Here is a 27511-nt window from a genome sequence, read left to right on the forward strand (position 1 = left end):
TGATAAGAGTAAAGCAATTATATTCATTAATCATTACCTACAACTTTGTACAATAGGCTATTTACCTTACGACTAAATGGAAATATGACTAAAACGAAAACAGAAGGGATAAAAATGAATCTTGTTGGCAGCCACACCTGAGAGACTGCCGGCAGAGTTGAAATTTGCATGTGACAGAACAGGCAACCGACTCTCTCTAATCTCTCCTACAGAGCCGTTCTTTGTCTCGATACGCAACGTTCTTCCCCACTTTGTGCCGAGACAGAACAGCTGCGTACAACACAAATTGATCTTGTGATCTTTGAAAGAAAAGACAACAGCATACATCTTGATTGCGATTAATAATTAAAACTATTCCTTTTAATTTTACAGCGGCGAGGTAGTAAATGCTGTTCTCAGCCGTTTCTTATATGCAGCTCTCATTCAAATATGTTAGCATCCAACCGCTGCCGAAGCAGGGTTTATTTAGTGAGGTAATGAGCCTGAGGTATTTCCGCAATTCGAAAAAATGCGCAAAAAATCAATTTAAAATCTCAATAATTACCGTCTGTTAAGTAGATTGAAGTGAGAAATCATGGGTCGATTTAATGAAACTTAAACTGAAATTTACAAGTGTAGGTAATTGTTTTCGAACCCTAAATCAATCTCTACACTTGTAATTTGTACCTGTAAAAGCTTTCCTTAACTGACCCATGCAGGAGTTAAGTGTGCGAGTCGTGTTTTTAATATCAACCACGTCTTGTTTCATGAGCTAACAATAGACCTTATCACGGTTTTGACGAGTAGGCAACCGCGTGAGAAATTAGTGTTTGTATGAGAATCTAATGTCCAAAAATTTCCGTAAAACGGCTGTTCTGAAAAAAATATGAATTGTAAACTAAATTTTCACTCCTAACGATTCTTCTGAAAAAGTTTGAGGTCGTTACATGCAGCTATATGCGTTAGAACCACTTTTTAAAATTTTCTATACATTTGCCCGTAAACGTTTCCCGGGAAAAAAATTGCAGACAAATATGTGGAAAGTCTGAAGCAAGCGTCTGGAGAAATTTAAGCACAGTAACGGCCCCCAAAATTTGATAGTAAAATCCTTTGCTGTGTAGCTTTAGTTTACAGTTCATATTTTTTTCAGAAAAGCCGTTTTACGGAAATTATTCCACATTAGATTCTCATACAAACACTGTAATTTCTCACGCGGTTGCCTACTCGTCAAGATGGCGTCGAAAACCGTGATAAGACCTATATGGTTTAAGAATACCGAGCGCCCTAATTGGCCGGCATTTCTTAGTGTAGAATAACCCCTGCCAAGTCAGAAACATTTCGCTGGAATGTCCATCCAAGGAAGGCAGAATGAAACATAACTTTCACTATAAATTTAAACATTAACGCAATATTCTGTGTTCACTTTTCAAAGTTCACTCCCTTTCAAGGTTTCTTTTTTCTGAAATTAAAAAAAAAAGATAATTAGCTATGAACATAGGGAGGAGCCTTGAAAGTCATGATTCACACTGGAAACATAAGACACTCTAAGGTAAGAAAAACAAAGAAGGTATTGGCATAAATAACGTCAAAAACAACTGGTCACTTAATTCTTCCACAAGTAGTATTTTCACTTTTTCAAACGTTACCCCTGCGCGCAAGTTGAAGCAACTTTGCTATTATATATTAGTAAAATCCAACTAGTGGTCTATTATCAATGCTGCGTTCTGATTGGTTGAGCTACTACTAGGCTATATGTTATAGCCCACTAGTAGCGAAAAGCGCGGGCTTTTGGCGGCAAAAAAGGATTAAAGTGCAGCTTTAACTAGCTAAAATTTTTTATTCTCGATATTTTTGACCAACTAGTTGGATTTTACTAAAACAATTATTCCTCTTGCCCTCATGGCCTCTGAGTCAATAGCCCGTGAGGTCGAAGGCCCATCCGGGCTCGAGGAATAATTGCTAAATAGTACGTACTTAGATGCTATGTGGCTGTAACTGGGGCCCATTCCTGGTCGGCCTTCGATCGCTGTGGAACACTGGAAATACAAAAAAAGTACAAACAGCTTATTAACAGAAAAGTAAGAAAACAGTTTGAACCACAACGGGCGCCTTATCAGTAGGGTTGAGTACAGAAATTCTGAATGCGCCAATGCCCAAGGGCTAAGGGACCCCAAGGTTACAAGGAAGAAACAAACACTTCAAGGCTACTTTGGGGTTCAACAATAGATAAAACGACAAACAATGTCGAGATTTGGGTAGCCGGCCACGCCTTCTTGAGAGCGAGTTGGAGTGACAAACAACTCCTTGAAACAAACGTAAGTGCATGAAGGAGGCTTAATGAAACCGTCACAGATCCGGCAACACCAATTATAGTCAGGTGGTGAAGAATTATATGGAACTCGTGCTTACCCTGGTTTCTACATCCGTCCAACTGGAGCGGCTATCATCATCGATTGAATCAGACGCTCGCCTTTTCCTATAGTATTCAAACAGACAGCGAGAATTAGAAGACAATCACATAGAATCATATTTGATGCTCTCAGAGTGCATTTAGATTTTGGTATCGATACAGTGTTCATCTTGTAACTCAAGTTCTAATAACTTCGTGAGGCATGAAGCTCTAAGCTTAAGACAGTATAACACCAATTTTTTGTATCCTGCTGTGTGCAGAAGACTTGGTCAATAACAGCACAGGAAATTTCCTCACTCTTCCACTACCTGAGTGACGAATGATGGAGGAAGTCCGGTTGTAAGGAAGTTCTACCAGTTGAGTCTGTGGATGAAATGCTGCAGTGCCCGCCATCCCAACCTCTTTCATAGTACTATCTCCTTTTACTATTTCAAAATTTTAGCAAATTCAATTGGGAATTTTTGTGTACTTTTGAAATTGGCCACTCTTGTGAGAAAAAGTGTTCAATGTAATCACTACCAAAACGCGTTACAAATACAACAGCCAAAGTTTGTAACGACTAGAACAAACCTTCCAGGACTTGTAAGTTCATCAGATCTTGTTTTCAGAGTTTCAACTTCTGTAAACTGGATAGAGTGACCTCCTCCCACTGTTTGGAAAACGTCGCCCTGCCAATCGCATCAAACTTGAATTATCCTTAACAGAAATAGAAGGCGAGCTTCCTAATCTCACAGTAGGGAGCTTAAGCAACGACCATGGGACCACGAGAACGGCGAAAAAGCAATAAGTTCAGATAAGCAATGCAACAACATTGCACGTACATCACAATTCTTTGTAAGTTTAATTGCCGTTGTTGCACGATTACGACGTGAAACGTCCTGGTCTTACGTTTCATGGAGGACGTGAACTCAAGACAACAATTTTCTTTTTCGTAACTAGGATACAGTCCTTTAGAATCAACTCCGTCATAACTGTTCTACTGCATCCGGTGCAGTTCACTTACAGTGATGCCCATTCAAAACCAACGTTTGAAGTCACATGCTAACAATTAAATGCAACAACAGGATAAACAATTTTTGACTCACTTTGATTAACTTGGTCTCTATTTCACCAGCGGAATCTTCCTCCTGATGAGCCAAAACATAGTTTGTGGCCTGCATGTTGAAAAAAGAAAAACAGTACATGTAGCCAAGTCTGTTAGGAGGAACACAGCCTGTGAGCAATTTATGGCGAGCGAATGGAGCTATGAGAGAACGTCGAGGAAGCGAGCGAGCGAGCGACGAAATCGCGAGAGGCAGATGAAACGGAGTCCCTCGCACTAGCGTCTCCTTTCGCGTTCCGTTGCGTGACTTATTGAGACTCCCCCAAATGGAACCGGAGCTTGCTAGGAGGCTAGGAGGAACACAATACACTCAGGCGCATCATAAACTTACGTGAGTCTGTCTGAAGTCCTTCTCATCTGGTCTATAAACAGTTTTCTTGTTCCTGAGTGATGGCTTGAGAACGGTATCTGTCAAGACATTGGTGATAGTAAATAATAAATACCACAAATAAATTATCCTTTCCTTAACAACCGAGCTACAGTAAAGATATACTCGTATTATCAGTGAAGGCACAGGAACAAACAACGTTTGCTGATGGATTTTCAATTTACAAATCAGGTACTTTATACGATTCGTGAAACCAAAATCGAGTTAAGTATTCTGATCAAATTTAGAAGACTAGAGGTGGACCGCATCTAATGAGCCAATCAGAACGACGGCGGCACGCAAACGCAGGAAAGCTCGTACAGCCGCAAGTAATTTCCACGTTGATTGAAAACATTTTTCAAAGTATACCTTCAGGTGCATGTGACGTACCTGTTTCTAAGTGTGTGGCGGGTTTGTGTTCTATCCAGCAATCCGATGATTTTGACCGTCTGTGACGTGATTTAATGGGTGGCTGAAATGTAACCGAGATAATTCAACACTTACTTTACAACAAAATAAAGCCTAACACTTTAAATGATAATCTGTGTGACTGAGCCACATTTCCAACAAAACCATTGACCATGCCCACACGACAAAAGTCGAGTCTGTTCCAACCAGCAACGATATTTTACCCATTTCATATCTAAACGGAAGTAGACTTACTTGCTACAAGTCAACCTCTCAGAAGTTCTTAAAGCGAGTGAAGTGTGTTTCAATGAGGTCGTATAGGACTCGTGGAAATAAGCATCAGGTTCAATACACAATAAAGGCCACATTTTTAAAAGCTACTGTCAAGTCAATGACACCATCTAACCCAGGGACCTTTACTACCTTTCTCGCCACGGGCGGTGGGGACTTGGATCGAGGTACAGCTGCTGCTTTGGCCTGGGCACGAGTTAACGTTCTTTCGTTTGGTTTCATGTTCTGAAGGAATAAAACAAAAAACATCTAGTGTCAAACACATTTAACTGGAATTTCAAAAACAAAGATACTTTAGCATGTCTTTTATTCCTTCTACTTCAGTACAACTGTGCCACATTAAAACCTATCCTTTGATGCAAAGTTGTTCATATTCTACGGGCAAGCGTCATGCTTCAGCCTGGAAAAACCATTCTGTATCTACCTACAATTGTAGGTCAAGCGAATAAATTCAATGTGACCATTTTCATTCAGTTTAGGACTTTTTTTGTAGGTCTAGGGTCTTGTATCAGGCTTGCGAGAGACATGTTCGCGGCATACCTGAACGATCTCCTTGAGCTGTCGCAACTTTTCATCCTTCTGCCACATTTTGGCCTGCATCTCCATCTCTTTGTCTTTAACCCGTTTGGACTATGTAATAAAACATTTCAAAGCGTTAGTAAGGGCTGTTAAGGAAGCTCTGCCTTTCATAGGGTCGGGAAACTGAATAAGATAAATAACACAAAAGTTCCCCCATAATAATGATTAGAAAGGAAAGGATTACAGTATACAAAATATAGTCTATCTGTTTCCAGTAGCCCTTAAATAAGCTCTTTTCAAGAAGGGTAGAACAAAATAGAAGTCAAACATGTTCAGCCTGTGAACTTGTCTGATTCTCAGATGCTCCAGCTAGGCTACCTCTGTAACCTGTGAACAGACTTTTTCCTTTCCCGGATCCGTCTCTCAGGCAAGTTCCTCTCTCGAGCGGCCTTTGTTTCGCGTTATTCCCAACCGGCCAGGGAGGTCTTTTAACTGTTTAACACTTAAACGCATCAGGCAAACCCTTCACACTTACACATTCTCGTTGCCATTTGTCTTTTTCTTGTGAAACCACACCTTTCAAAGCCTTACGAGAGGAAAAGAAAACATGTTTTAAAAAAGCAGCTTTTAAAGAGTAGTATGTGGCGACAGGCAAAAATGACGCAGCAAACGAATCAGAGTTATATTCTGTTTATTATCGGAGAAAAAAAAAAGAAATTTCTCTCGACACTGTGCTAGCAGGGAAAGCTGTAAACAGTGTAAATCCACTTTTCATTTTGGTTCTTTATTCTTGTAGGAAAGGCAAACGTTAAAATTTGTCACGTCGCAGGTTGATGCCAAAAACGCAGAAAAGGGTGTCGCCTTTAGTTGGCTGTTTAGTGGAAAAGGAGCCCAGATAATGCGTGTATTAATTGAAGCAAGAATATTGCCTTCATTCTCTCTAATTCTCTTAATTAAGAGGCTGCTTGTGCAAATTTAACATCTAATAGTCCTAACCTGTCTCATTTTGACTTTGTCATTTTTTTCTTTGTCTGCTCTTTTCTTCTGATCATCCAGCTAGAAAAAATATGAATCCGAGTCAGACAAGCAATTTAGTAATAATCGAACAATGCAATGAGGAGATCATTAAAGTTATTAGGAGATGAAAAGTAAGTTGTAAAACTGAAATACGATACAGTAGCACCTTGGCAACTCGAACTCCAGATAACTTGAACTCCCCGGCCCGCTGACTCGAACTTATTTCCCTGGGATTTCATCCAATTTTCAGTCATTTTTACTCGGTTAACTCGAAATAAATTTCCTTTCCCTTGATCAAAATTTCACTCCACTCGGATGCCGTCCCATTTAATACCTCCTCTTATCGTAAAATCGGTAGAAACACTAAGGGCACTTTTCATGTGTCAGAAATGGTCGGCCAGAACATTCCCGTCGTTATAAGAATTTCACTTTTAATCAAAACTATCCAGCCACATCAGTCAAATCCTAAATTAGTAGTATGCACAAACGAGATGGTTTTTCAGCAAAAACCCTTCGGAGAAAGCCGATTTCATTTGATAACTAACTGGTCTGGCAGGCCAGTTCTGACACATAGAAAGCGCCCTAAAACTAACCCTACACAAACTGGTCTTAACTAATGCAACGAAAAGATCACGTTTTATCGTAAAAATCCATAATCATGTCACCGTTCTTAATGAAATAGTTAATTTGCCCTGTACTATGCACTGAAATGCCAAATAATCAGTTACTGTCAATTACTAACAGTGACAATCGAGCCCCGGCTAACCCGAACTGTTTTCCCTTCAGAGTTCTAGTTACCGGGGTTCTACTGTATGTTAAAACCAGATTCGGCTTAACATCGCCTCCATCACAACCAACCGACGTTGGTTCCCCTGCGCTCGAAAGCCGTTTTGAATCAAATCTGATTTGGTTACAAGAGCTAATCAGCTCTAGTCAGTTGGTTATTATTTATAGTAATTCAACGCTGATTAAATAGTGTCCTTGAATTTTCAATGAGTTATTTAATAGAAACATGACCCTACTATAAAAAAAACGACATTCGGGACATTAAGAAGTGGTCCCGTGTTCAGGCGGAGTCGGTCAAAATAAACCTTAACGTGTTGACAGATGCATTAAGCTTCTTGCACAAGACTTTGTACCTCGTATTGAAGTTCCTTCTTGTCTTGCTCGTACAGCTCAGCTGTTTTCATGAGCATCTCGTTCTACGGAGAGGAAAATCATGACATGATGAGGTACTTCTGAGGTTAGCACAAAATAATCACCTACAAATAAAAACCGTTTAATAATACACACTATATATACCTTTTGTGACAGAGCCTTCAATCTTCTTTCAAGCTTCTGTATGTCTCTAGAAATAACAATCAAAAAAAGAGTTACCTACATATATGCAACTGAACTTTTATATCTATCCTCGAAGTTGTAGGCTGCGAATACAGCAACCCCTATCGCTCTCCGCCGTTTCCAGCGCAAAAAAGAAAAATTCGGAGAGAGACGTCTTGCCTCCAGTGGCGAGGAGCAAGTAAAGAGGCTACCAACATCAAGAGATAAATCTGCGCTAATGTCATACAGTATAGTAGAGGGACACAACAGGCGAGCTCTCTCTTTTTCACAAAGGAACTCTTTGCAAACAAAAAAAATTAATATTTAGAAATAAATCAAAAGGTGGTGTGCTTAGACCACTACCAAACCACTTCTTTCTTGGACCACGCTCTCTCAACCTTCCTGTCTCTCTCGCAAGCCTTGGTTGGCACAAAAACAGCCCTAAAACGTATGTCTATCTGTTCTTTTAAATACCTGTCTTTCTCTTCAATCGTCGCCTTGAGGTTTGTAATAATCTAAAGGACAAAAATCGATGGGAGAAGAAAGAGTTTAGTTCAAGCCGATAGACCAGCAAGATTGTTTGGTAAGCGCTTATCACGAATACAGAATGTTGAAGTCCCGAAAATCACGGTGGAAAGTGCAAACTGGATAAAAACCGGCTGAGTATACCCATGCAGGTGTACTTCAAAACAACGTCATTATATACTTACCCCATTCGCTTGGCTGTTTTCCTTTTCTAATTCTAAGAGATGAGCCCTGAAAATTCCCTCTGCAAGAGAAAGAAGGAAAAAGGAATTGATGTGACCCGTAATGACAAGTCCAAGGAAAGGGTTCACATACTGATCAAGGATGTTCACTTCAAGTGTCAGATAATCACAACTTCACACATTGATTTACCCTTCCTTGACAAATCATCTATGAGAGTCTGCCTTCGCCTTTGTCTATCTTGAAGAAAATTTATCAAGGTTATCAGCGTGTTGTTATCTTCTGCAGAATTCAGCTGCAATGAAATGAGTTCAAAACGTAAGATACTATACAACAGATTAGCAATTATTAAAACTCAACAAGTTCGTCCGAAAGAAGAAAACAAAAGTAATTCACTTACTTCAAACAATGGAAAAGGTGGGCCCATAGTGTGCAGTGGTTTGGCTATGATCACTTCATCTACAAAAGAAAATCGAAATGGACAAAGGAGTTTCGAAGCACCTTTTTTGAGACAGAGAAATTGCAAAATGCCTTTGTTATTGTTTATGTTCAATTAATTGGGCAAATCACACATAGTGGATTACCTTTATTGCCATTCTCCTCAACATGAGCGAGAACTTCCTTGTACATTTGATTCGCTACGAAAAAAAGAGAAGAAATTTAATCAAATTATTATTTTGTGTAAAGAGTGAATGGAGTTAAGGTGAGAAACAGGGATCGATGCGTCTCTGATTTGTTCTTACACGTTCAAATATGTTTACACCTTACAATGTAAGATATTTAAGCTAAAGTTTTAGCACCCTGGCCTTTTTCTGCGGGAAATGACAAGTCACTTTTACCTTCACAGTTTGCGGCTAGTTTTCTCATGCTTTCCAATGAAATCGCGCAGTAGACATCTTTTATTTTAAATTTGGGTATTTTTAGTGTTTGGGGTATTTGCATGTCTCATGATTTTCAGATGTTTGTTGAGGTGAATTTTCTGTTTGCAGGCTTCTGCCCATTTCCACATGCTGTATTTTGAAATAGTCTTTTTATATGTTTTTGGTCACAACTGTAATGGATTTAAGGAGTGTTTAGCCAATCATCTTTGATGAAGATGCTTCACAACTTCAGTATTTTGACCTCTTGACATAATTCTGTAACAGAAACTTTAGCCGGTAATTTTGTGAGTGTTATTTTATAAGTTATGGTAACGAGTGAGTGTTTTGTAATTTTTAAATCGCTTGCCTTTTTTATATTGACGGGATAATCTAGGTTTCACAAAAAAATTTGGGAAAGAGAATTGATTTGGCCAAACAAACAGCTCAAAGAATTTTATGCTAAAAATGAGACCGTTTTTGTACAATCATATTGAAACCCAAAAGATCTCTTGCATACCTCTCCTTCTTCCGGGTGTCAGACCAGTGTCAAATCTGTTCAGAAACAACACAGAGTTTTATTAGTTTTGACTTTGATACATATTGGCAAACATACATTTTATAACAAGTATGAAATCTTAAGTAATTTACTCATCTTAAGTTATTTGAAAATTGATAGGGGTTTGAACGAACATCAGACAAAAAGGCAATGATTTATTGTTGTTTGAAAGTTATCCTTTCCACTGAACTTTATGCTGTGTCATAATTCTGGTAATTAGAGACAAGTTATATTTTTACACACAGTACCTGACAGACTGAGGTCTGGCTATAACAACGTCTTGGGTAACCTCAGCAAATTTCATGACATGCTAAAAAGGGATATCGAAAAAAGTACATTAGCGGGTACAAAACAAGCTATTTTTCAGGTAATTGAATATACAATTTTTATAAAACATTTTTCATGAACCTGGTATGTTGCCTTAATCTCCATGAATTTCACGGTAGCTAAGGGGACTGTTCAGAGGGTCATAGGTTTGAATCCTGTCACAGACTTAAGAACTCTTTTTTCTGTCCCAATTCGCGATATGCTGATTATTGCATCTTTTAAATTCATTTACTGAGCTTAAAATCTACCATCTATCTTTATTTCGTACTCACCACACTCTCGTCATAATCATCTGCATTTGGGTTTAAACAAACAACCATCCGAACCTGAAAAAGTTACATACTTGGTCAATAACTTCAAACCGCAGTAAAATTAGTGAGTGCACATCTTTAAATCTCACCTTCCCTTCTCCATCAAAAAAATTCTTAAAAAGATGTGTCAGTTTGGAGTCCCTGTAAGGAACAATCTGAAAACAAAGAAAACAATAAAATTATGAAATGTCCTTCTACTTTTTGAGCGGAAAATCATTGGGCCATCATATTCTACTATCATAAGCAGCTGCCACCTTGGCAAGACAAATAAAAGCCATACGTCTGTACATACAAACCTTTGGGGAAATACCATTTTGTACATTTCCCTGATTTTCTCTCAGAACCTCCATACAGGTTCTTAATGTCATCAAGGATGCATTGATATTACCTATGAAAGAATGGGAAAGGCAAGAGAAAAAAATATGAAGGGATCTACTGAAGGTGATTTGATGTGATTTGACTTACTGCAATGTAAAGTACCTGCTTCTCTGAGTCTGTCTCCACCAGCTCTTGTTCTGTTGGTTCTTTCTGACCCTGCCAGATCACATAATGACAGAGTACTAACTGCAATCTGGTCTTTATCCTAAATGGATGGAATCAATACAAAGACAAAGGATTACAAAGTTTCTTTCATAGAACTTCCACCTACCTATATTTCCACCCAAATGTAAGCACCACAAACTGGAAATCACCATGAATAAACCAGACAAACAATCTTCCAAACAAAATAGGTGCCCTCTTCTCTTTATGACATTAGCAACATTGTCTAATATTGTTCAATTCAAATAGTTGAATTAGATATGGATGCTGAAAAAACTTACTTGTAAGACCTCTTCTCCATCTGGATCCAAAGGAGCTTGCACCAATTTGACAGCAAAAACACTATGACTTCTGCTTGACTCTCGATTCAGTACTGTATTAGCAACACGTCTCTTCTTCTGGCCTGTATCCAAAGTTCAAAATAATAAGTACATACATCATAAGATGTGATAAAAAATGTACTATTTACAGTCTATCGGAACACTTTTCTCACCTACTGGTAACTTTTGTCTACATGCATTGGAATAAAAGTCAGTATCTTTTTTTACTCCCCTACTAATAATTAGTGGACAGATCTAATGTTGTGTAGAACAGTCTACAATCCCGGACAAAACTACTTGAGAAAGTTTCCCCCATCATGTCCACTTTCCTACGCAACAAAGCTATTTCCAAAACAAGGCCTTTGCGGAAAGAAAACCCCTTCCCCCAATTCAATGTTGCTTCCAACAAACGCCCAGGGATCGGGCTTTCTTTTGAATACACAACAACATTGCTTTCAGGGGAAGGGGAAGAGGGAAGAACCGGTACAACTACGATGTTTAAAAAAAGGCTGTCCAAGTATACAATTTTCTCAACAGTTTTGTCCAAGATTGTGTGCAAGGTGATTCGCGTTTTCTCGCAAGAATATTTGCAAGGACAAAACAAAAACATGCTAATAAAAAGCACTTTACAGAAGCTGTTTTGAGCAAAAAGTTTCACGCCAGACCATCTTCTCATAGAAAAGCACGACCTCATTACGTTTTTTGCAGCACCCTCTTTAAAACAGTCAGATTTCGCAATAGCCGTACAACGCGTGCTAATTGTTACATATTTTCCGGTAGTTCCGGAATGGAAGGCTCGGAAAATGTGAAAAGTAACTTATGTTTTTCAGAAGAGTCTGAACAAGCCTTGTATGACGGTTCTCTTCGAAGAAAAGGAGTTCGTAGTGTTTATTTAGGGACATAATAGTCAATCCGATATGGAACCGTTTCCCGTCAGGTGGAAATTGCTTCTCAAAGCTTATAATTGGTTAAACTATGGGTGGTACAGAAACTTTGTTTATTAAAAGTCGGTTAACTTTTTATGACAATTCCATGGATAGAATAATATTACGATTAACAAAGCAATGAAACGGTTAACACCATTTCGTTTTCAATAGAGAATGACCTTCTGATTCTTATTAAACTTCCCTGTTAACCGTTGTTAACCGTTGCTAATCTTCGCAGCCGCCCAAAAATGTCCTGTTAATCGTTCCGACTTGCAGATATTGTTGAGAGAAAAAGATTAGAAGTCAACTTTGGCAACTTTTATCATACCTTGGTTTACAAATTATCAGTGTAGGTCATAATTTTTCCAGTCATATGTAACCCGAAGACAACACGTGCACTTTTACAGGTCACGCGATAGTACATTTTGTCGCGTTATCGCGCGTGACATTTCTAGATTTCATAGTGTGTTTCTTTGGACTGGATATCGCTACAATTTCAAAAGTAAGCATTCAAACGTGAAAAGTAAAAATGCAGCTTTTGTAAATATTTCATCCTCTCTCCATTTGATGCTTTTATTCTTTGCAAGTGTTTGCCCATTGACTATTTCGGCGAGGGAAAATTCTTCAAAGTTGTCGGGTCACGCGCTCTGAAAGTTCAGCGAAAGTTTCATGTGTTATTTGTTGATCGAATCGTAGGGGGTGAAATTCCCGTTTTCTGGCTAATCTACTTGACGGAAACGTCCTTTTCGTCCTCAAAAAAGCGCAATGTATGCCCTCTGCTCTTCACTCAAAGCGCGCGTAAAAACCATGCATGGAAAGTGAATTTCACAAACGTTCTTGACTGACCACTCCAATCAAGTAAAACATACCAATTGATTTTCTTGTCATAAACGCCTCTGTTTTCACTCATTTTGCATTAATTATCTACTTTTCTTTGAAATGTACTTCATTTATAAAGAACAGGCTTATTTGGCTGCGTTAAAGGCTGCAAATCGCCTTTCCCAGTCAAATACAATCCCGGACAAAACTACTTGAGAAAGTTTCCCCCATCATGTCCACTTTCCTACGCAACAAAGCTATTTCCAAAACAAGGCCTTTGCGGAAAGAAAACCCCTTCCCCCAATTCAATGTTGCTTCCAACAAACGCCCAGGGATCGGGCTTTCTTTTGAATACACAACAACATTGCTTTCAGGGGAAGGGGAAGAGGGAAGAACCGGTACAACTACGATGTTTAAAAAAAGGCTGTCCAAGTATACAATTTTCTCAACAGTTTTGTCCAAGATTGTAGCATTTATAAGTACTAGCAAGAGCAAGTCAATGCTTTTAAGTACTTACAGTTGACCTAGTGATTCATTTAATTCATTTTATCAGAAGCATATGCTTCTGAATTTGTATCTTATTATAGAAATTAAATTAAATGTGAATTTAAAGATAACGTTTCTTGTCCAATGAAATATGTTAGTGTGAAGGGGGGAGTAGAGTTTCAGGTGAGAGAAGTAAACCCAATTTAAACAGTCAAAGAAACACAAATTCTCCCCACCTTCAGCACACATGACATTATTGAAACACAGTAATAGAAAATAAGTCGTGAACATGAAGACTCCTACCTCAAAATTATAATATTTACTGGGAACAAAAATTTAATTTAAGGTAAGTTACTGTAAATTGATGCCAACTTTTGAAATTTGCCCTAATCATTTCATGAAGTGAAACAATAATATTATCCTCTCACCTTTCCAAAAGATACTGTAAGCTTCTTCTGTACTTTTGACTTCAACCTCTGTTACCCCACTAACATACATATTGCGATTATTATCTTCTCTCAGATTTTTTGATGCTGGTGGTCTGTGAATTAATACCAAGACACTATGAGTAACGTAGTAAAGAATAAAGGGGCAGGTTCCAAAGAACCTGTGGTATAGCTTTAGTGGGTGGTGAAAAACAGGTCAAGTTGAAAGAAATTTGAAATGCTGATATTTTTCAAGAGTAAACTGCCAATTATAAGCCCTGAACTTTAAAATGAGGTTAAGATAATACACTTATTTAACTTAATTAACAATGAGGAGCTAGCTGCTTAGTAGTTGGCTTGGCATGAGCATGGGGTTTGCATTTGTTAGCGTTTTATTGGTGTGATTTGGCGAGCTGGCAGTTATCCTATATTCTGGCGTTTTTGCCAGGGTTTACTTTACTGAACTAGGCCTGTTGCGGGGCAATTTCCAGAGCCCCCTGGGTCAGCAGTTTACTGTTGCAATTTATGCGTGTGCGTTTACATGTGCTTGTTGTTTTACAGTACCTAGTGTTCGGGCGTCTTGCTCAGTTTTATTTTTTTCTAGGAGTTTGTAGGGCGTCTTGTTCAGTTTGGAGTTCTGTACTGTTTTTATCACTGCATTGTGCTGTCACATGGTACTCGTGGGTTGGCCCATTTGTTCATGGTTTTTTCCAAGTTTTCAGTGGTCCACTCTGCGATCTACATCCAATAGCTTGTTGGCAGGTTTGTTGCCACTTTTTTCTAAGTCAACTCCTCCATCATCTGGGGATTCAGTGGCAGTCACAACGGCTTCATCGGGAGCATCAAATTCACTTCCAAACAAGATCACGGTCATGGTGGCCCATGCACTTCAACATTCCCTACTGACTTTTGTCTCCACGCTTCGTGCAGACTTTGTGCAGCCTCTGGTTTCCAGTGCAGCTCCTCTTCCTCCTTCTATTCTCAGTGTTGTTTCCAGCTCAGCAATGGTTGCTGCCAGCTCACTTGCCTCTACTTCAGGTAGGTTGAGATTACCTCCATTTGTGTCTATGTTCACCACCATTTTCACCATCAACGGCTCTTGCTAGGAGGGCCTTGCTCAATCGATCACTGCTCCAATTAAGGCATCACATGTTTCCAGCCTCTTTTTGGGCAGCAACAGTTTGGCCTCACTGTGCGACAAGGCATTTGTGGTGGGCCCAGGTCATGCGCCCTTTCCCGTGAAATTGGTGAAAAATTACTAGCGGCAACTTTGTGGAGTTAGCAGACTTATTGTTGGCAAATCTCAATGCTGTTGGCCAGGAGCCCCAGTCATTTCTGGATGGCAAGTTATTGGTCTCCAAAAAGTGTCCGCTGGTTGAAGAAGAAGACAGCCTTACTTATACTGAGGCATTTACAATCTCCCAAATGGTGATCTGTGCTTCCCATCCCCATCACTGGTCAGATATGACAAAATACAAGTTGCTGATCATTCAAACTGCCAATCATCTGGTCGTGCATGGCTAGAGTATGACCTTGCCTTTGGGAGGGACGCTGCCGCAACTGGTGCATCTGACTGATCCAGGATGAATTTGGACCAATATAATTTTCACTTGCGCTCACCAGCTTTCCCCACCTCATTGCTGTCATCCTCCTGCCCATCCACACCAGCGGCAGCTCACCAGGAAACAGTGCCCTTCCCTTTTAATGTATAACAGTATCTTATGAAACAGAGGTCGGTGCCTATGGCATTTTGGGGACTGCCGCTCCCGCCACATCTGCAGCTCATGTGATGGAGACCATCTGAGGGTATGCTGCCCATTTTATTCCCTGGCACCAATTGTCTCGCTTCCCCTCCCCTGCAACAGGGAGGTACTGAAGGGGTCCAGCCGTCTACAGTGATTCCTGTAAACAGTGTAATGTTCCTGTTGGCCCTGACCAGCCTTGTGGACTGCATTGCTTAGCGGCTTTGTTTTGTTCTAGTTCTGTAGATTCTCCTAACATGTCTGTTCCTGTCCACTCATTTTCATCTTTAACACCTGTACATTTAGTGTCTCCATTACAGTTTTCTCAGTTCCAAGCGGCGTTGGCTGATTATCCTGATAAGGCGGTAATGGCTTACATTTTAAATGGTTTTCGTGACAGTTTTCGTATTGGCTTCGAGGCCTTGTCAGGCTCCGTGAAGTCTGCCTCATCCAACATGCAATCTGCCTTCCATCATGCGTCTCTCATTGACGCCTACCTCGCGACTGAAGTGTCACATGGTCGGGTTGTGGGCCCTTTCACCTCACCGCCCTTTACAGATTTGCACATCACCCGTTTTCGGGTGGTTCCAAAAAGGAACCTGCCGGAAAAATGGTGCCTGAGTCTTGACCTCTCGTCTCCAGATGGCCACAGTGTTGATGATGGCATTCCAAAGATCTCTTTTCAGTCCAGTACATTACAGTTGACTCCTGTATTGGTGGCATCATAGCCTGAGGCCCTGGCACCCTGATGGTAATGCTTGATGTGGCAGGCACCGATTGCAATGTTGCTATTCATATCCTTTGGATCTCCTGCTTTTGGCCTTTGGGGATGAAATGGCAGGATAACAAATACTACGTGGACATGGTGCTTCCATTTGGTCTTCGGTCGGCTTGAAACATTTTTACCTGCTATTGCAGACATGGTACAGTGGATGCTGACCTCTCACCATGGTGTTGACTTCCTTTGTCTTTATTTAGATGATTTTTTCACCCTGGGTCCCCAAGCCTCTTTGGTGTATCACAACAATTTTCAGGCGAGTATTTAGCTGTGTTCCAAACTCGGCCTCCCTCTTCACCCGGACAAGCTGGAGGACCTGTCTACTTGCCCGTCGATCCTAGGTATTGAGCAGGCACGGCTTCCTACTGACAAGAGAGAGTGAAATATTATTCTGCTGGAAACATGGTCTGGCAAGCGATTTTGCAAACAGCAGGAGTTAGAGTCCCTTATTGGCCACCTCCACCATGGGTGCAAGATTGTCCCCAAGGGTAGAACATTCCTTCATCGCATGATTAACTTACTGTGTTCTTTCAGATGTGATGACCATCCAATTCATCTGAACCAGGAATTCTGTCTTGACCTGACTTGGTGGCACAAACTTATCCAAAGTTGGGATGGGCTCAGCTTCTTCTTGATGCCAGAATGTGCTCTTCTTCCTGATATCCAAGTTTCATCTGACACCACAGGCACTCTGGGCTATGGCACCATCTTCAACAACCAGTGGTTTTGTGGTTCATGGTCAGCATCACCGCAACCCCTGTCTACTGCATATAAGGAACTCTTTCCCATTGTTGTGGCTTCGTATTATTTTATAGGGACCCCATGGTCCTCAAGGTGGTTCGAGTTCTTGCATGACAATGAGTTGGTGGTGGCTGCTCTGTCCTCTGGCACCCCTAGAGGTTCTTACTTAATGGTTCTGATGAGTTTCCTAGCTTTGTTGGCAGTGCACCATTCCTTTTCCTTTAAGGCCTCATCAGTTCTGTTTGTGGTGAAGCTAACCCTGTTGCTGATGCTCCCTCCCATTTCCAGTTTCAGCGTTTCTGGCGCCTGGCCCCTCCAGCAGAGCATGCTGCCACCCCAATTCCTCTGGATTTCCTCTCAGCCTATTTGTTGCTTGACGGATAGGTCCTTCCCTTTTCCTCACCCAGGGCCTTGGCCTTTTGGGATGTTCATGCTACCTGGGTTAGGGGTAGGCAGCTCCAGCCTCCAGGTTCTAGGCACCCAATCTCCATGTGCGACTCACACGTTAAACCTTTGTAACAGGTTTTGGGAGGGCTTATACATGGAGGGGTTTAAATACAAGAGATTAAGTGGGCTTATAAATGGAAAAGGAAAATCACTTAGAAACAAGCTATATCAGTGCTGATAAAAAGGAGATTTTGAATTTACCAGTTTTAGTTAAGCTCAAAGTACTATAATAAATCAAGTTTATTTTAAAACAAGCTATAGAGGGGCTTACAACAGGATGTGCTTATTGTTTACAGGTAGATTGGTCTGATAACCACTACCAATGCTTTAACAAACTAAACTATTTATGTTTACAAATGAAAAAAAGTTTTTCTTGCCACATCAGACAAGTTACTACTGCTGTTCACTTAAGACTAACTGGTTACTCTGAGTAACTACAAACTACCTGTGGAAAGAGGGTTTAGTGAGACCAAAGTTAAAGAGAGTCAACATGGATTTGATAAAGAAAAACTACCGGCCCGTCAGCAATCTCGCATTCCTTTCAGAGATCACTGAAAAGGCTGCTGCACTACAAATCTGTGATCAAGTGTCATTCAATCAGATGTTTCCATGCAGAATTTCAATCAGCCAACCACAAATATCACAGCACAGAGACTGCCTTACTGCGCATGCACAACAACATACTTGTCAGCATGAACAAACAACAAGTCACATTACTTGCGTTCCTAGATCTACGCACTGCCTTTGATACAGTCGACCATGATATATTACTGCAGCGCCTGGAACACAAATTTGGAATTAAAGATCAAGCAGTAACGTGGTTCAAATCCTATCTGTCAATAGATCCCAGCGTATTGTAATCAGCAGTGCAAGGTCAGACAGTTTTGATCTGAAGTTTGGTGTACCACAGGGCTCTTATCTCAGCCCAATGCTGTCCTCCCTTTACACTAGTGAGCTTTTTGATGTAATTAGCCAGCGCTTGCCAACAGCGCACAGTTACGGCGATGATACCGGTACCTATTTGGCATTCAATGCAAACGATGATTCCGATCAAGATGCCACCATTGGAAGCGTGCCTCTGTGACATCCGTAGCTGGATGATCAATGACAAACTCATGATCAATGATTCCAACTGAGTTTATGCTCATTGGGACGAAGGCGCAGCTACAGAAAGCTTAAAGCGCTACTCTAACTATTGGCGAATCCATCATCTCTCCCAGCATGGAACCTCTTAGAAACTTAGGGGCCTGGTTTGACTGCCATTTCAACCTGAACTTTAACATAACCAAAACTTGTGGGAGTGCTTTTTTTCATCTACACAATATTAGACGCGTCAGAAAAATATCTAAGCATAGAATCTGCCGAGAAGTTAGTCCATGCTTTCATCACAAGCAGATTGGACTATTGTAACTCACTTTTATACGGACTACCCCACTGCGCCCTCACTAAACTGCAGCATGTTCAAAACGCAGCTGCAAGAGTTCTATATCTAGCACCACAGTATTGCCATATCACACCAATATTATACGAATTACACTGGCTGCCCTTAACGTTTAGAATAGAATTTAAGATTATTATTCTCACAAAGCAATCCATGGAACAGCTCCTAATTATTTATCATCTCTCGTTAACTTTAAACCTAATTCTTCCTACAGCCTCAGATCAAATAACAAATATCTGCTTTCAAATCCAAACTTCAGGACTCTCCCTACTCGTGGTGACCGAGCCTTTGTAGCCGCTGCACCAAAACTGTAGAATAATCTTTTATTAGATCTTAGATGCACCTCCGATTTTTAAGCATTTAAACGTAATTTGAGGACTCACCTTTTAAAAAAAGCCTTAGATAGATAGCTAAATCGTTTATTGTATAAATACTTTGCAGTCATAAAACTGAATTACGTATTTTACAAATAACATTAGTTAAAATATAAAACTAATTACAATCATATGAATATAAATACCTTGTGTAGTAAAACTAAAAAAATATGTATAAAAATCTTACAATAAAGTCGACTTCTTTGAAACTTTAAGAGCTTTATGCACAACCCTGGGACATAGCATAAACAAAAGAGCATCTGAAACGTTCCATATGGGAACGTGGCAAATTATATAACTTTTGACGCCTTAAATTATAGCTGAATTGTTTTCTTGGTGGCAGCAGGTGTTAAAACTTATGTCTGGGATTGATAGCAATGGAATCGAACAATTGTCTACATAGTCTGTTGCGTCTATCATATAGCGTTGGCAGGCCTAGGCTGTCAAGGCATTCCCAATATGACATGGCAGATGAAATTATGGAAAGCACTCTTTTCTGAATTCTTTCTATATCCTCATTAAGATAAGCCGGGAGTGCGTGATGGAAAACCGGAGCGCAGTATTCTAGTACAGGTCTGATTGTTATACATAGAAATTCACAATGTCATTAAGGGGAACACGAGCCCTTTTCAAGGAAACAATGAAATACAGGCGCTTATTTGCTTTCTTAATACAATCTACAACGTGCTTGTTCCATTTCAAGTCAATGGATATCGTAACACCTAGTACTTTGCACAGTCGGTGACAGGAAGCTCGTTTCAGTCTACCTCGAGAGGGGAGAAGTTATGAGAGATCTTCTTAAAGTCAATAACCATCTCCTTGCACTTGTCGGCATTTAGTTGCATCCGCTGGGAGCGAGACCAGTCCTCCACGGCAGTAACAACGTGTTGCACATCACCCAGGGAGCCGCGAGGTATGGTTTGGGAGATTGTCGTATCGTCTACATACTTCCACATGAGAGCGTCAACCTTGAGATCATTGATCATGAGTAAGAAAAGCCAAGGGCCGAGCTTGGTCCCTTGACGAACTCCGGTGGGGACTGGACCCCACTCAGAGAAGCAGTCTGAGGACAACTTGACGCGGTGGTGTTGATTTGTCAAAAAGTCAGTCACCCAGGCTTTGATGCTGTGCGGAATATCGGGGCCATTGATCTTAGTGACAAGTATCTTATGATTGATAAAGTCAAAGGCCTTGCGGTAATCAAATAACACGACCCTGACAGCTGCACCTGTACCGTCCGTGGCTTGTAACCAGTGGTGAAACATCGAGATCAGAGCTGTATTGATCATGGTCAATGACCTTGAGCACAGCAGGGCCGACATGGGTAGATACAACAAAATCTTCCGCGACTTTCGAGATGGCGGGAGTCAGGGAGATGGGGCGCAGCTGCTTGCTAAGATCTTCCACAGGCTTCTGCTTGGGGAGCGGGACGACATCAGCTAGCTTCCAGGGCGAAGGTAGTCTTTGCTCTTTATAGCTAGAGTTCAGAATTGCTGTTACCGGTTCGGCAAGAACCTTAGCGTACTCACGCAGGAGCCAACTGGGTACACAGTCAGGTCCAGCTGCTTTGCGTGGATTTAGTTGTTTCAGGACGGCCAGGACTGCAGGCTCTGATAGAGTGAATACATAGGGGTCATCCTTATAAGGTGCAACTGCCTCTAATGGCTGGAAGATTTCCATGGGAGCAAGGAAGGCCGAGTTAATTTTGTTAGCGATTTCAAGTTCACCGAGTTCACCATCCAGGTGTAAACTGGAGAGAATGCTGTCCGAACTGGCACAGGGAACCATTCCAGCAATCCATTTGACAGCATTTCACCAACTATTGAGGCAAAGTATTTGCTGCGGAGCGATTTACGCTCTTGATTAACGGCTTTACGGTAGAGAGAGTAGCTCTCCTTTTCTGATATAATGTTGTAATTTATAGATTAGATAATTATTCATTTGTGTAATTTTTAATTGTAAGGCGCATTTGAAAACTGTATAGTTGAGTTTGCGCTGTATAAATAAATAAATGTTATTATTATGTTATTATTACAACATTTCATGAACCAAATGTAAACCATGAGTGGTTCAAGTTGGGCTAACCCAAACTCTATCCTCTGTGCCTAACCCATACCTGTCTTATAACTTGACAAATAAGACTGATAAGACAAGCTTTCTGCAACATTTAAAACTATCCAAACTTTTTTATGGACTTACTTTGGACAGATGGGGTCCACTGGAGTCTCATCAAGAAGATCATAAACATAATTGTTATAAATTTCAAAATAAGAGACAAATACTGCGTAGCTGTTGTCTTCATCCACCTGCATTCAAACAATTAGAAAGAAAGTTAATCCAGACATTACAAGGTAACTAGTACATGTCAGAACAACTACCCAAAAAGTTCATTCACTCACATCATTGACAATCCCTGTTTCAGGGACTCTTATTACATCAGCAAAATCATTATCAGCATTTCTGAAAGTAAAAACAATATACAAAATCTAAAGCAACTCAATTCAAACTTGTTTCTATATACCATACAAACTTTGTTAATTCACTAGTTATATATGGAGAGGCTTGTACATACGGATGTCTATTTCATACTTGATCTACCAGCCTTTTACTTCTATTTTGGCACAAACAGCAGCTGTAAATTCTTTCTTAAAAGGACTGATATCTGGCCAAGCCACCATGTCAGACAAACAAACTGAAATTGAGTTTAGGTTGCCAGTTGGTCAAAAGGTCAAGGTTGTTGCCTAACGTTTGAACAACAGGGCCCAGGGCAAGACAAAAAAAAAACTTTGACAATAATTTTACTATTTATTGTACCTATTTCTTGATCCTGGCGTTGGAGGTGGGACCTGCAATGCAGCTTCCTTTTCACGCTTTTCTCTTTCCAGCTTAGCTTCAAGTTCAGTCTGTATTTCAATACCATTTGTTTTGTCCGGTTTGAAAACCTTGCAGGAGGAATTTAAAGACAACATAATTGTAACAAATACAGCCACGTCATCCTGCCTACAACAGTAGGCAGAATATTAACCAGACAGTAACAGGCAGCAAAGGCCAAAAGCTTAAATGTCATTATTAAACTTTGTCTTACACATAAATGTTGAGAAGCCAGCAAACATGATTAATTTTATAACAGCTAGGACACTCGCCTGATGAAATTCAATAGCACGAGCATGCTCTCGTTTCCCCATTGAGCATGCTGGCGACGTCAACAAGCTAAAACCTCTAGTTCTTGTGAGCTTAACAATCCCCCCAAGTGCACTCAAAACTCAAAACTCACTTGTTACTTATTAGTTATTTTAGGAAGACAACTCCCCTTTTGGCTTTAATTTTTATTGGATGTAACTTTCATCTCTCTTATGTATAAGGGGTCAATAAATGTCGTTGTTGTTGTTGAACTTTTTACAATGAGTTTTATACTGTAATCTAAAAAGAACAACTTTTGAATTTGTTAGTTAACAAGGTAAGTGATTGTGTGTTGTGTTGTCATCTGTGCGAGCTATGGCATGTGCAAGTCATTCTTTGCACAGTTTTTTGTTCAAAAAGAATTTTTGGCAAGCTGATAAGGCTCACTGTTTACTCCAGCTGGTCTTCAAAATGTTCTTAAAGCTGGTCCAATACATTTATTATCTGGCAACCAGCTCCTGGTCACCTCACCGAATATAGCTGGTTCAAAACTTACATATTTAGGTGCTTGCAGCTCTCCAATAGAGTTAAAGATAACATCTAAACATCTTGGAAGCAAGCCACTGTCACTTGGTGTCCCAGTCATAGTGTGTGTCTTTCCAGAGCCAGTAATGCCATATGCAAATACTAAGCCTGTGAGTAAAAAATATAGGAGACACAACTACATACGGTATTACAGCTGTAGCAAAGTTTCAAGTTCATATTAGATATAAACTTTAATTGATATCTGACTGGATTTATGAAAACATGGCTTAATTGAGTGTCTAAAGGTACTATGCCAAGTGCGTCCTTGGTACCAAGACTTTGACCCTCCCAACCCAGGACAGTGGGTGACTGTCTGCACCTCTCACTGAGCCAGGGCTCGAAATTAAAAAAATCCTCAGGTCGCCTTTTGGCGACTAACTGTAGAAATATAGTCGCCAGATGCAAATTTTTAGTCGCCATTTTGAACAATGTAAATGATGGAGCTCTTTAAGTATCAGGGTTTCTGATATTTAGCGAGGATGCAGAGCCGCAAAATTCAGGAAAATCTGCGAAATCCCGCGAAATTCACAAAAACATTCAAAATACCACATAATTCACTAGAAATCTTTATCAAATACATGTCAATACAACATATTTGAAACGTATCTCGGCTATTATTGGGGGTGTCTAATTGCCGTAAACTTGCAAATTTATCTTGAAACTTCACCACCACAACGAGCGGAACAACGTTCCAAAACTACCAGGCGGAAATTATGTTGCAAAAAACTGGGCACTAGTCATGACGTTAAAAGCTTTGCCATTGGCTCATTTCACGAGCGCTTTGTTGTTAAAATAGCAAATGATTATCTCTGTTAAAAAGCATTAAACAGGCCCGTCAAATCAGCGCCAAAATCGATTGATTTCTAGCGAAATTTGCCCGGAAAATCCCCACAAAATTAGCCTTTTTTACTGATTGGTTTTTGGTGAGCTTAGCGCCGAAAATTTCAGCAAATATTTCTCTGAAAATCCCGTGAAATTGACTTTTTTTTCATGACCTATCAGAAGCCCTGTAGTGTGGCGTGATCCATCAGATATATCGCGGACAGAAGTCGTTATAAATTTGGAGGTAAACTGGCTTCGTTTATATAATTTGGCACATTTTTTATGACGAAAGCAAAGCAAGATATGATGACATGTTTGTTTTAACTTTAGTCTTTTAATTTAAATCTAAATCATAGAGAAACCTGGTCGCCTAAGTGGCGACTAAACCAGAATTTTTAGTCGCTAAGGAGAAAATGTTAGTCGCATTGGCGACTGTATCAGTCGCAATTTTGAGCCCTGTGAGCTCTGCAATTATCATGATAATCATTCTCAGCAGAGGCCTAATTCAGCTGGCTGGGGCAAATTAAGACCAAGGTACTCACCAGTCAAAGCCTGCACTGAACACAATTGCTTACTAAAGGGGTTGCGTCAAAACAGCCCCCTCCCTACCCCACTTGTTTTGACCCCAAGGCCTGATCCACCCACCCACTGTTAGGGCAGTCCCTGGGCTATCCAGCAGTACCGACCAAGACGTCAAGCGCCCTACATTTTTGGGCACCGGACTGGCCTGGAGCCGAACTACGCCCAGCGCCAGGCAAAAATCCAGTGGCCACGTTTTAACGAAATCAGACAGATATGTTTATTAATAAATGATTATTTTGGAGATCAGAAGTAAAAAAATTCTTACCATTTTTCCCATGGACAACATCATCAACTAAAGGCATTGCTACATTGTCAAACAGCTGCTTTTGGGTTGTCTTTTCATCATAAACCTTTTGGAAGGTATGCTGGGTCTGCCAGAACATTTGAGAGGAAAAATGTAATGTTAGTTTAAGGGCAATAAATGTTGTTTTAATTTAGTATTGTAATACACTTATCAAGTAGGCTGACCGACTGTAAGAAAAAAATATCAGAATATGATCAAACACTTGGCCATCAAACACCACATACAGCAGCCTGCTCCAAGTTGTAGAAAGTTATTACATAAGTTAGGTCATATTAATTACCTCTAGCCTGTGGCCAGATTTGTATCCCGCTGAATTCTGCAAAACAAGGCATTTACATTATCTTGAGCCTTACATTCGACTTGACAAAGAACTGTTATATTTATTAGCCAAGGGCCGCCATGAACATCCTCCTTGGGGATGGAGATAAGTGGTCCTTGAAGAGAGGTGGCCACTTTGGGGAGTGTGATGAGACACCAATTTTTTTTCCAACATACTTAATATGTTAAATTAAGACAAGTGTGCTTTATAGAATCAACAAAATATTTCAATAAAAAAGAAGTACTTAAGTTGACAAAACAAGCAACTCAAGCACAGTATTAAAGTACACTGGCTTATGATAATAATAATAATAATAATAATGATGATGATGATGATGATAATAGTAATAATAATAATAATGAAGGGTTAATGAAAATGGAAGGATAAAGCAATGCATGGACAATTCCGGAGGGATATGCCAGAAAATATGGATGCAGGACAGATGACGTGAAGGTTCCAATGGAAGTCCTGTGCAGCAGAGGAACAGACTCTCAAGGACACATTGATCAGACTGCTGAGTCATCATTATGTAGAATGTGTGGTGAAAAGGGTGAGAGTGTTTGTCAACTTGTAAGTAAGTGAAAAAAGGTTAGCCCAGAAGGAATATCAAAGAACATGATAATGTGGTGAGGATTATACATTGGAAGTTGTGTGTGTTACACCAGCTTGAAAGAAGGAAAAATGGTATGAACATTTACCAGAAGGTGTTGTGGAAAATGGTGAAGTAAAGCTACCTTGGGATATGAACATCCAATGTGATAATGTTGTTGAAGCAAGAAGACATGATATCATCGTAGTGAGCAAGAAGGTTAAAAAATGTGGAATTGTGGAAATAGTACGATACATGAAAAGGAATTTTTCAAGCTAGCGACAACGAATTTGAATTTAGCGACAACGAATTCAAGATAGCGACAACGAATTTAAGTTTAGCGAATTTTGAAACGTTCGGACGACCATAATGTAGTACCTGTTGTTGTAGGGGCCCTAGTTGTTGATTGTAGATTTCCATACAGCCCCATACATTTCTCATGCCTGAAGCAATTTCATGCTATGTCACCAAATAGTTAATATGAGTAGAGGCAAAACATGTACAGTGTATGCATGATAATAGTATGGGATTAACTGAAAAGCTTAAGGCTGGTTTTCACTAGCAACAGAGTTGGAGTTGTAAGTGGACCTAATGAAACTCAAAAATCACAGTTCCAAGCAGAGTCACAAGCGCGATGAATTGGAGTCAGAAGAATCAGAACATTTCCATTTTCTTCCGACTCTGCTTCCAATTCCTTCTCTAATGTTCCGCTTACGATCTAGTGAAAACCACATTGTCGGAGTCTAAAGCAGAAGCAGAAGGATAAACCAATCACAAAACACATTCCTATGGTTTGTGATTAGTTTACTTCTTCTGCTTCTGCTTGTGACTTCGACGACCCAGTTTTCACTTGAACTTAAATGACAGAGTTGTAAGTGGAATCAGACGAAAAAGAATTCTGTTTTCTCTAGATCATAAAGTTATATGCTTCTGATTACGACTCTGACTCCTTCGCTAATGAAAATCAGCCTTTAACCAGTGAAATACTCTTTTAAAATAATTAAACAAAAAAATACCTTTGGTGCAGTGAGTTGTAATATCGTGTCACTAATGATTTGTACGCAAGACTCTTCTTCATTGTCTCCAAGAGGTCGAATTCGGCAATAAACCTATAACGTCCAAAATCAGCATTGTTTTATCATTCACAAAAATGCATGCAGTGAAGAGGCCATGAGAAATTTACAAACACATACCAGGCCAAATACGACTTCCAAATCACCTCCTCATAAGATGACATATGGTCATCATTTATATTACTTATCCCTTTTTGGTGTAATAAAGTTGAAGTGTATTACCTATAAATGCCGGGCTGGAAACAGAGGAACGTTCCTGACGAATTTTAGTAGAACAAAACAGAAACCCGATATTTTGATTCTGGGATCGTTTCAGGGATCAAAACACCGCTAAACTGGAGAGCCAGTCTGTTCCGATTTATTTGCCTTAGTTGTAATATACTAATAGTATTTCAGGGTGCCTTTTCGTGTGGAAAACATAATTAAAGGCTTAGGCTTATATGCATCTACATACATCATGTATAAACTTAAAAATGCAGTGTAAGGTTGTACCACAAAATAAATTAAAATCAACACTCTGTAAGACCACCTAGCTAGTTAAGCTATAAGCCGCTTGATAACTCATCTACTGAAACCGACTCTATAAAAATTGAAACCTGTGACCTATGAAAAATAACGATATCTTCTTCCATACCTCCACGGGATCCTTCAACTTGTTGACCGCCGGTCTTTTAGGTGTCTTGCCACCGCGCGGGGTCTTCGTCGAAGAAGGGGTTTTCGGACTAAACGAAAGATGCAAGTCAGTTTACTTTTCAATATCAACATCAATCCACAAAATGTGATTCTTACTTACGCTGGCTTCATGGTCACTGCAAAAAGATGTTCTTCACCATGGAAAATCAGGAAAATGTTTTCGAACAACAGCTCGAAAATCAATATGTCGGACAAGAATTCTTGAATCAAACC

At 40.0% G+C, this 27511-nt stretch overlaps 1 protein-coding gene across 1 annotated transcript; it reads right to left on the reverse strand.

Annotated features, from left to right (window-relative positions):
• LOC140932956 (kinesin-like protein KIF23) lies at positions 1–27511 on the reverse strand. The gene is made up of 35 exons (XM_073382465.1): positions 27399–27511; positions 27240–27327; positions 26549–26641; positions 24905–24940; positions 24586–24691; positions 22888–23024; positions 22026–22153; positions 21611–21671; positions 21411–21517; positions 13692–13804; positions 10994–11115; positions 10653–10755; positions 10469–10560; positions 10262–10327; positions 10134–10187; positions 9783–9844; positions 9496–9530; positions 8703–8756; positions 8519–8577; positions 8311–8413; positions 8124–8182; positions 7888–7928; positions 7396–7441; positions 7233–7295; positions 6073–6132; positions 5612–5662; positions 5098–5187; positions 4690–4782; positions 4249–4330; positions 3823–3899; positions 3475–3543; positions 2960–3057; positions 2389–2455; positions 1954–2015; positions 1–1438 (listed from the first exon to the last, which is right to left on the reverse strand). The coding sequence occupies exons 1-35, from the start codon at positions 27407–27409 to the stop codon at positions 1423–1425; spliced, it is 2604 nt and encodes an 867-aa protein (XP_073238566.1). The 5' UTR covers positions 27410–27511; the 3' UTR covers positions 1–1422.

Source organism: Porites lutea, chromosome 4 (genome assembly GCF_958299795.1).
Source record: "Porites lutea chromosome 4, jaPorLute2.1, whole genome shotgun sequence".
NCBI classification, from domain to species: domain Eukaryota; kingdom Metazoa; phylum Cnidaria; class Anthozoa; order Scleractinia; family Poritidae; genus Porites; species Porites lutea.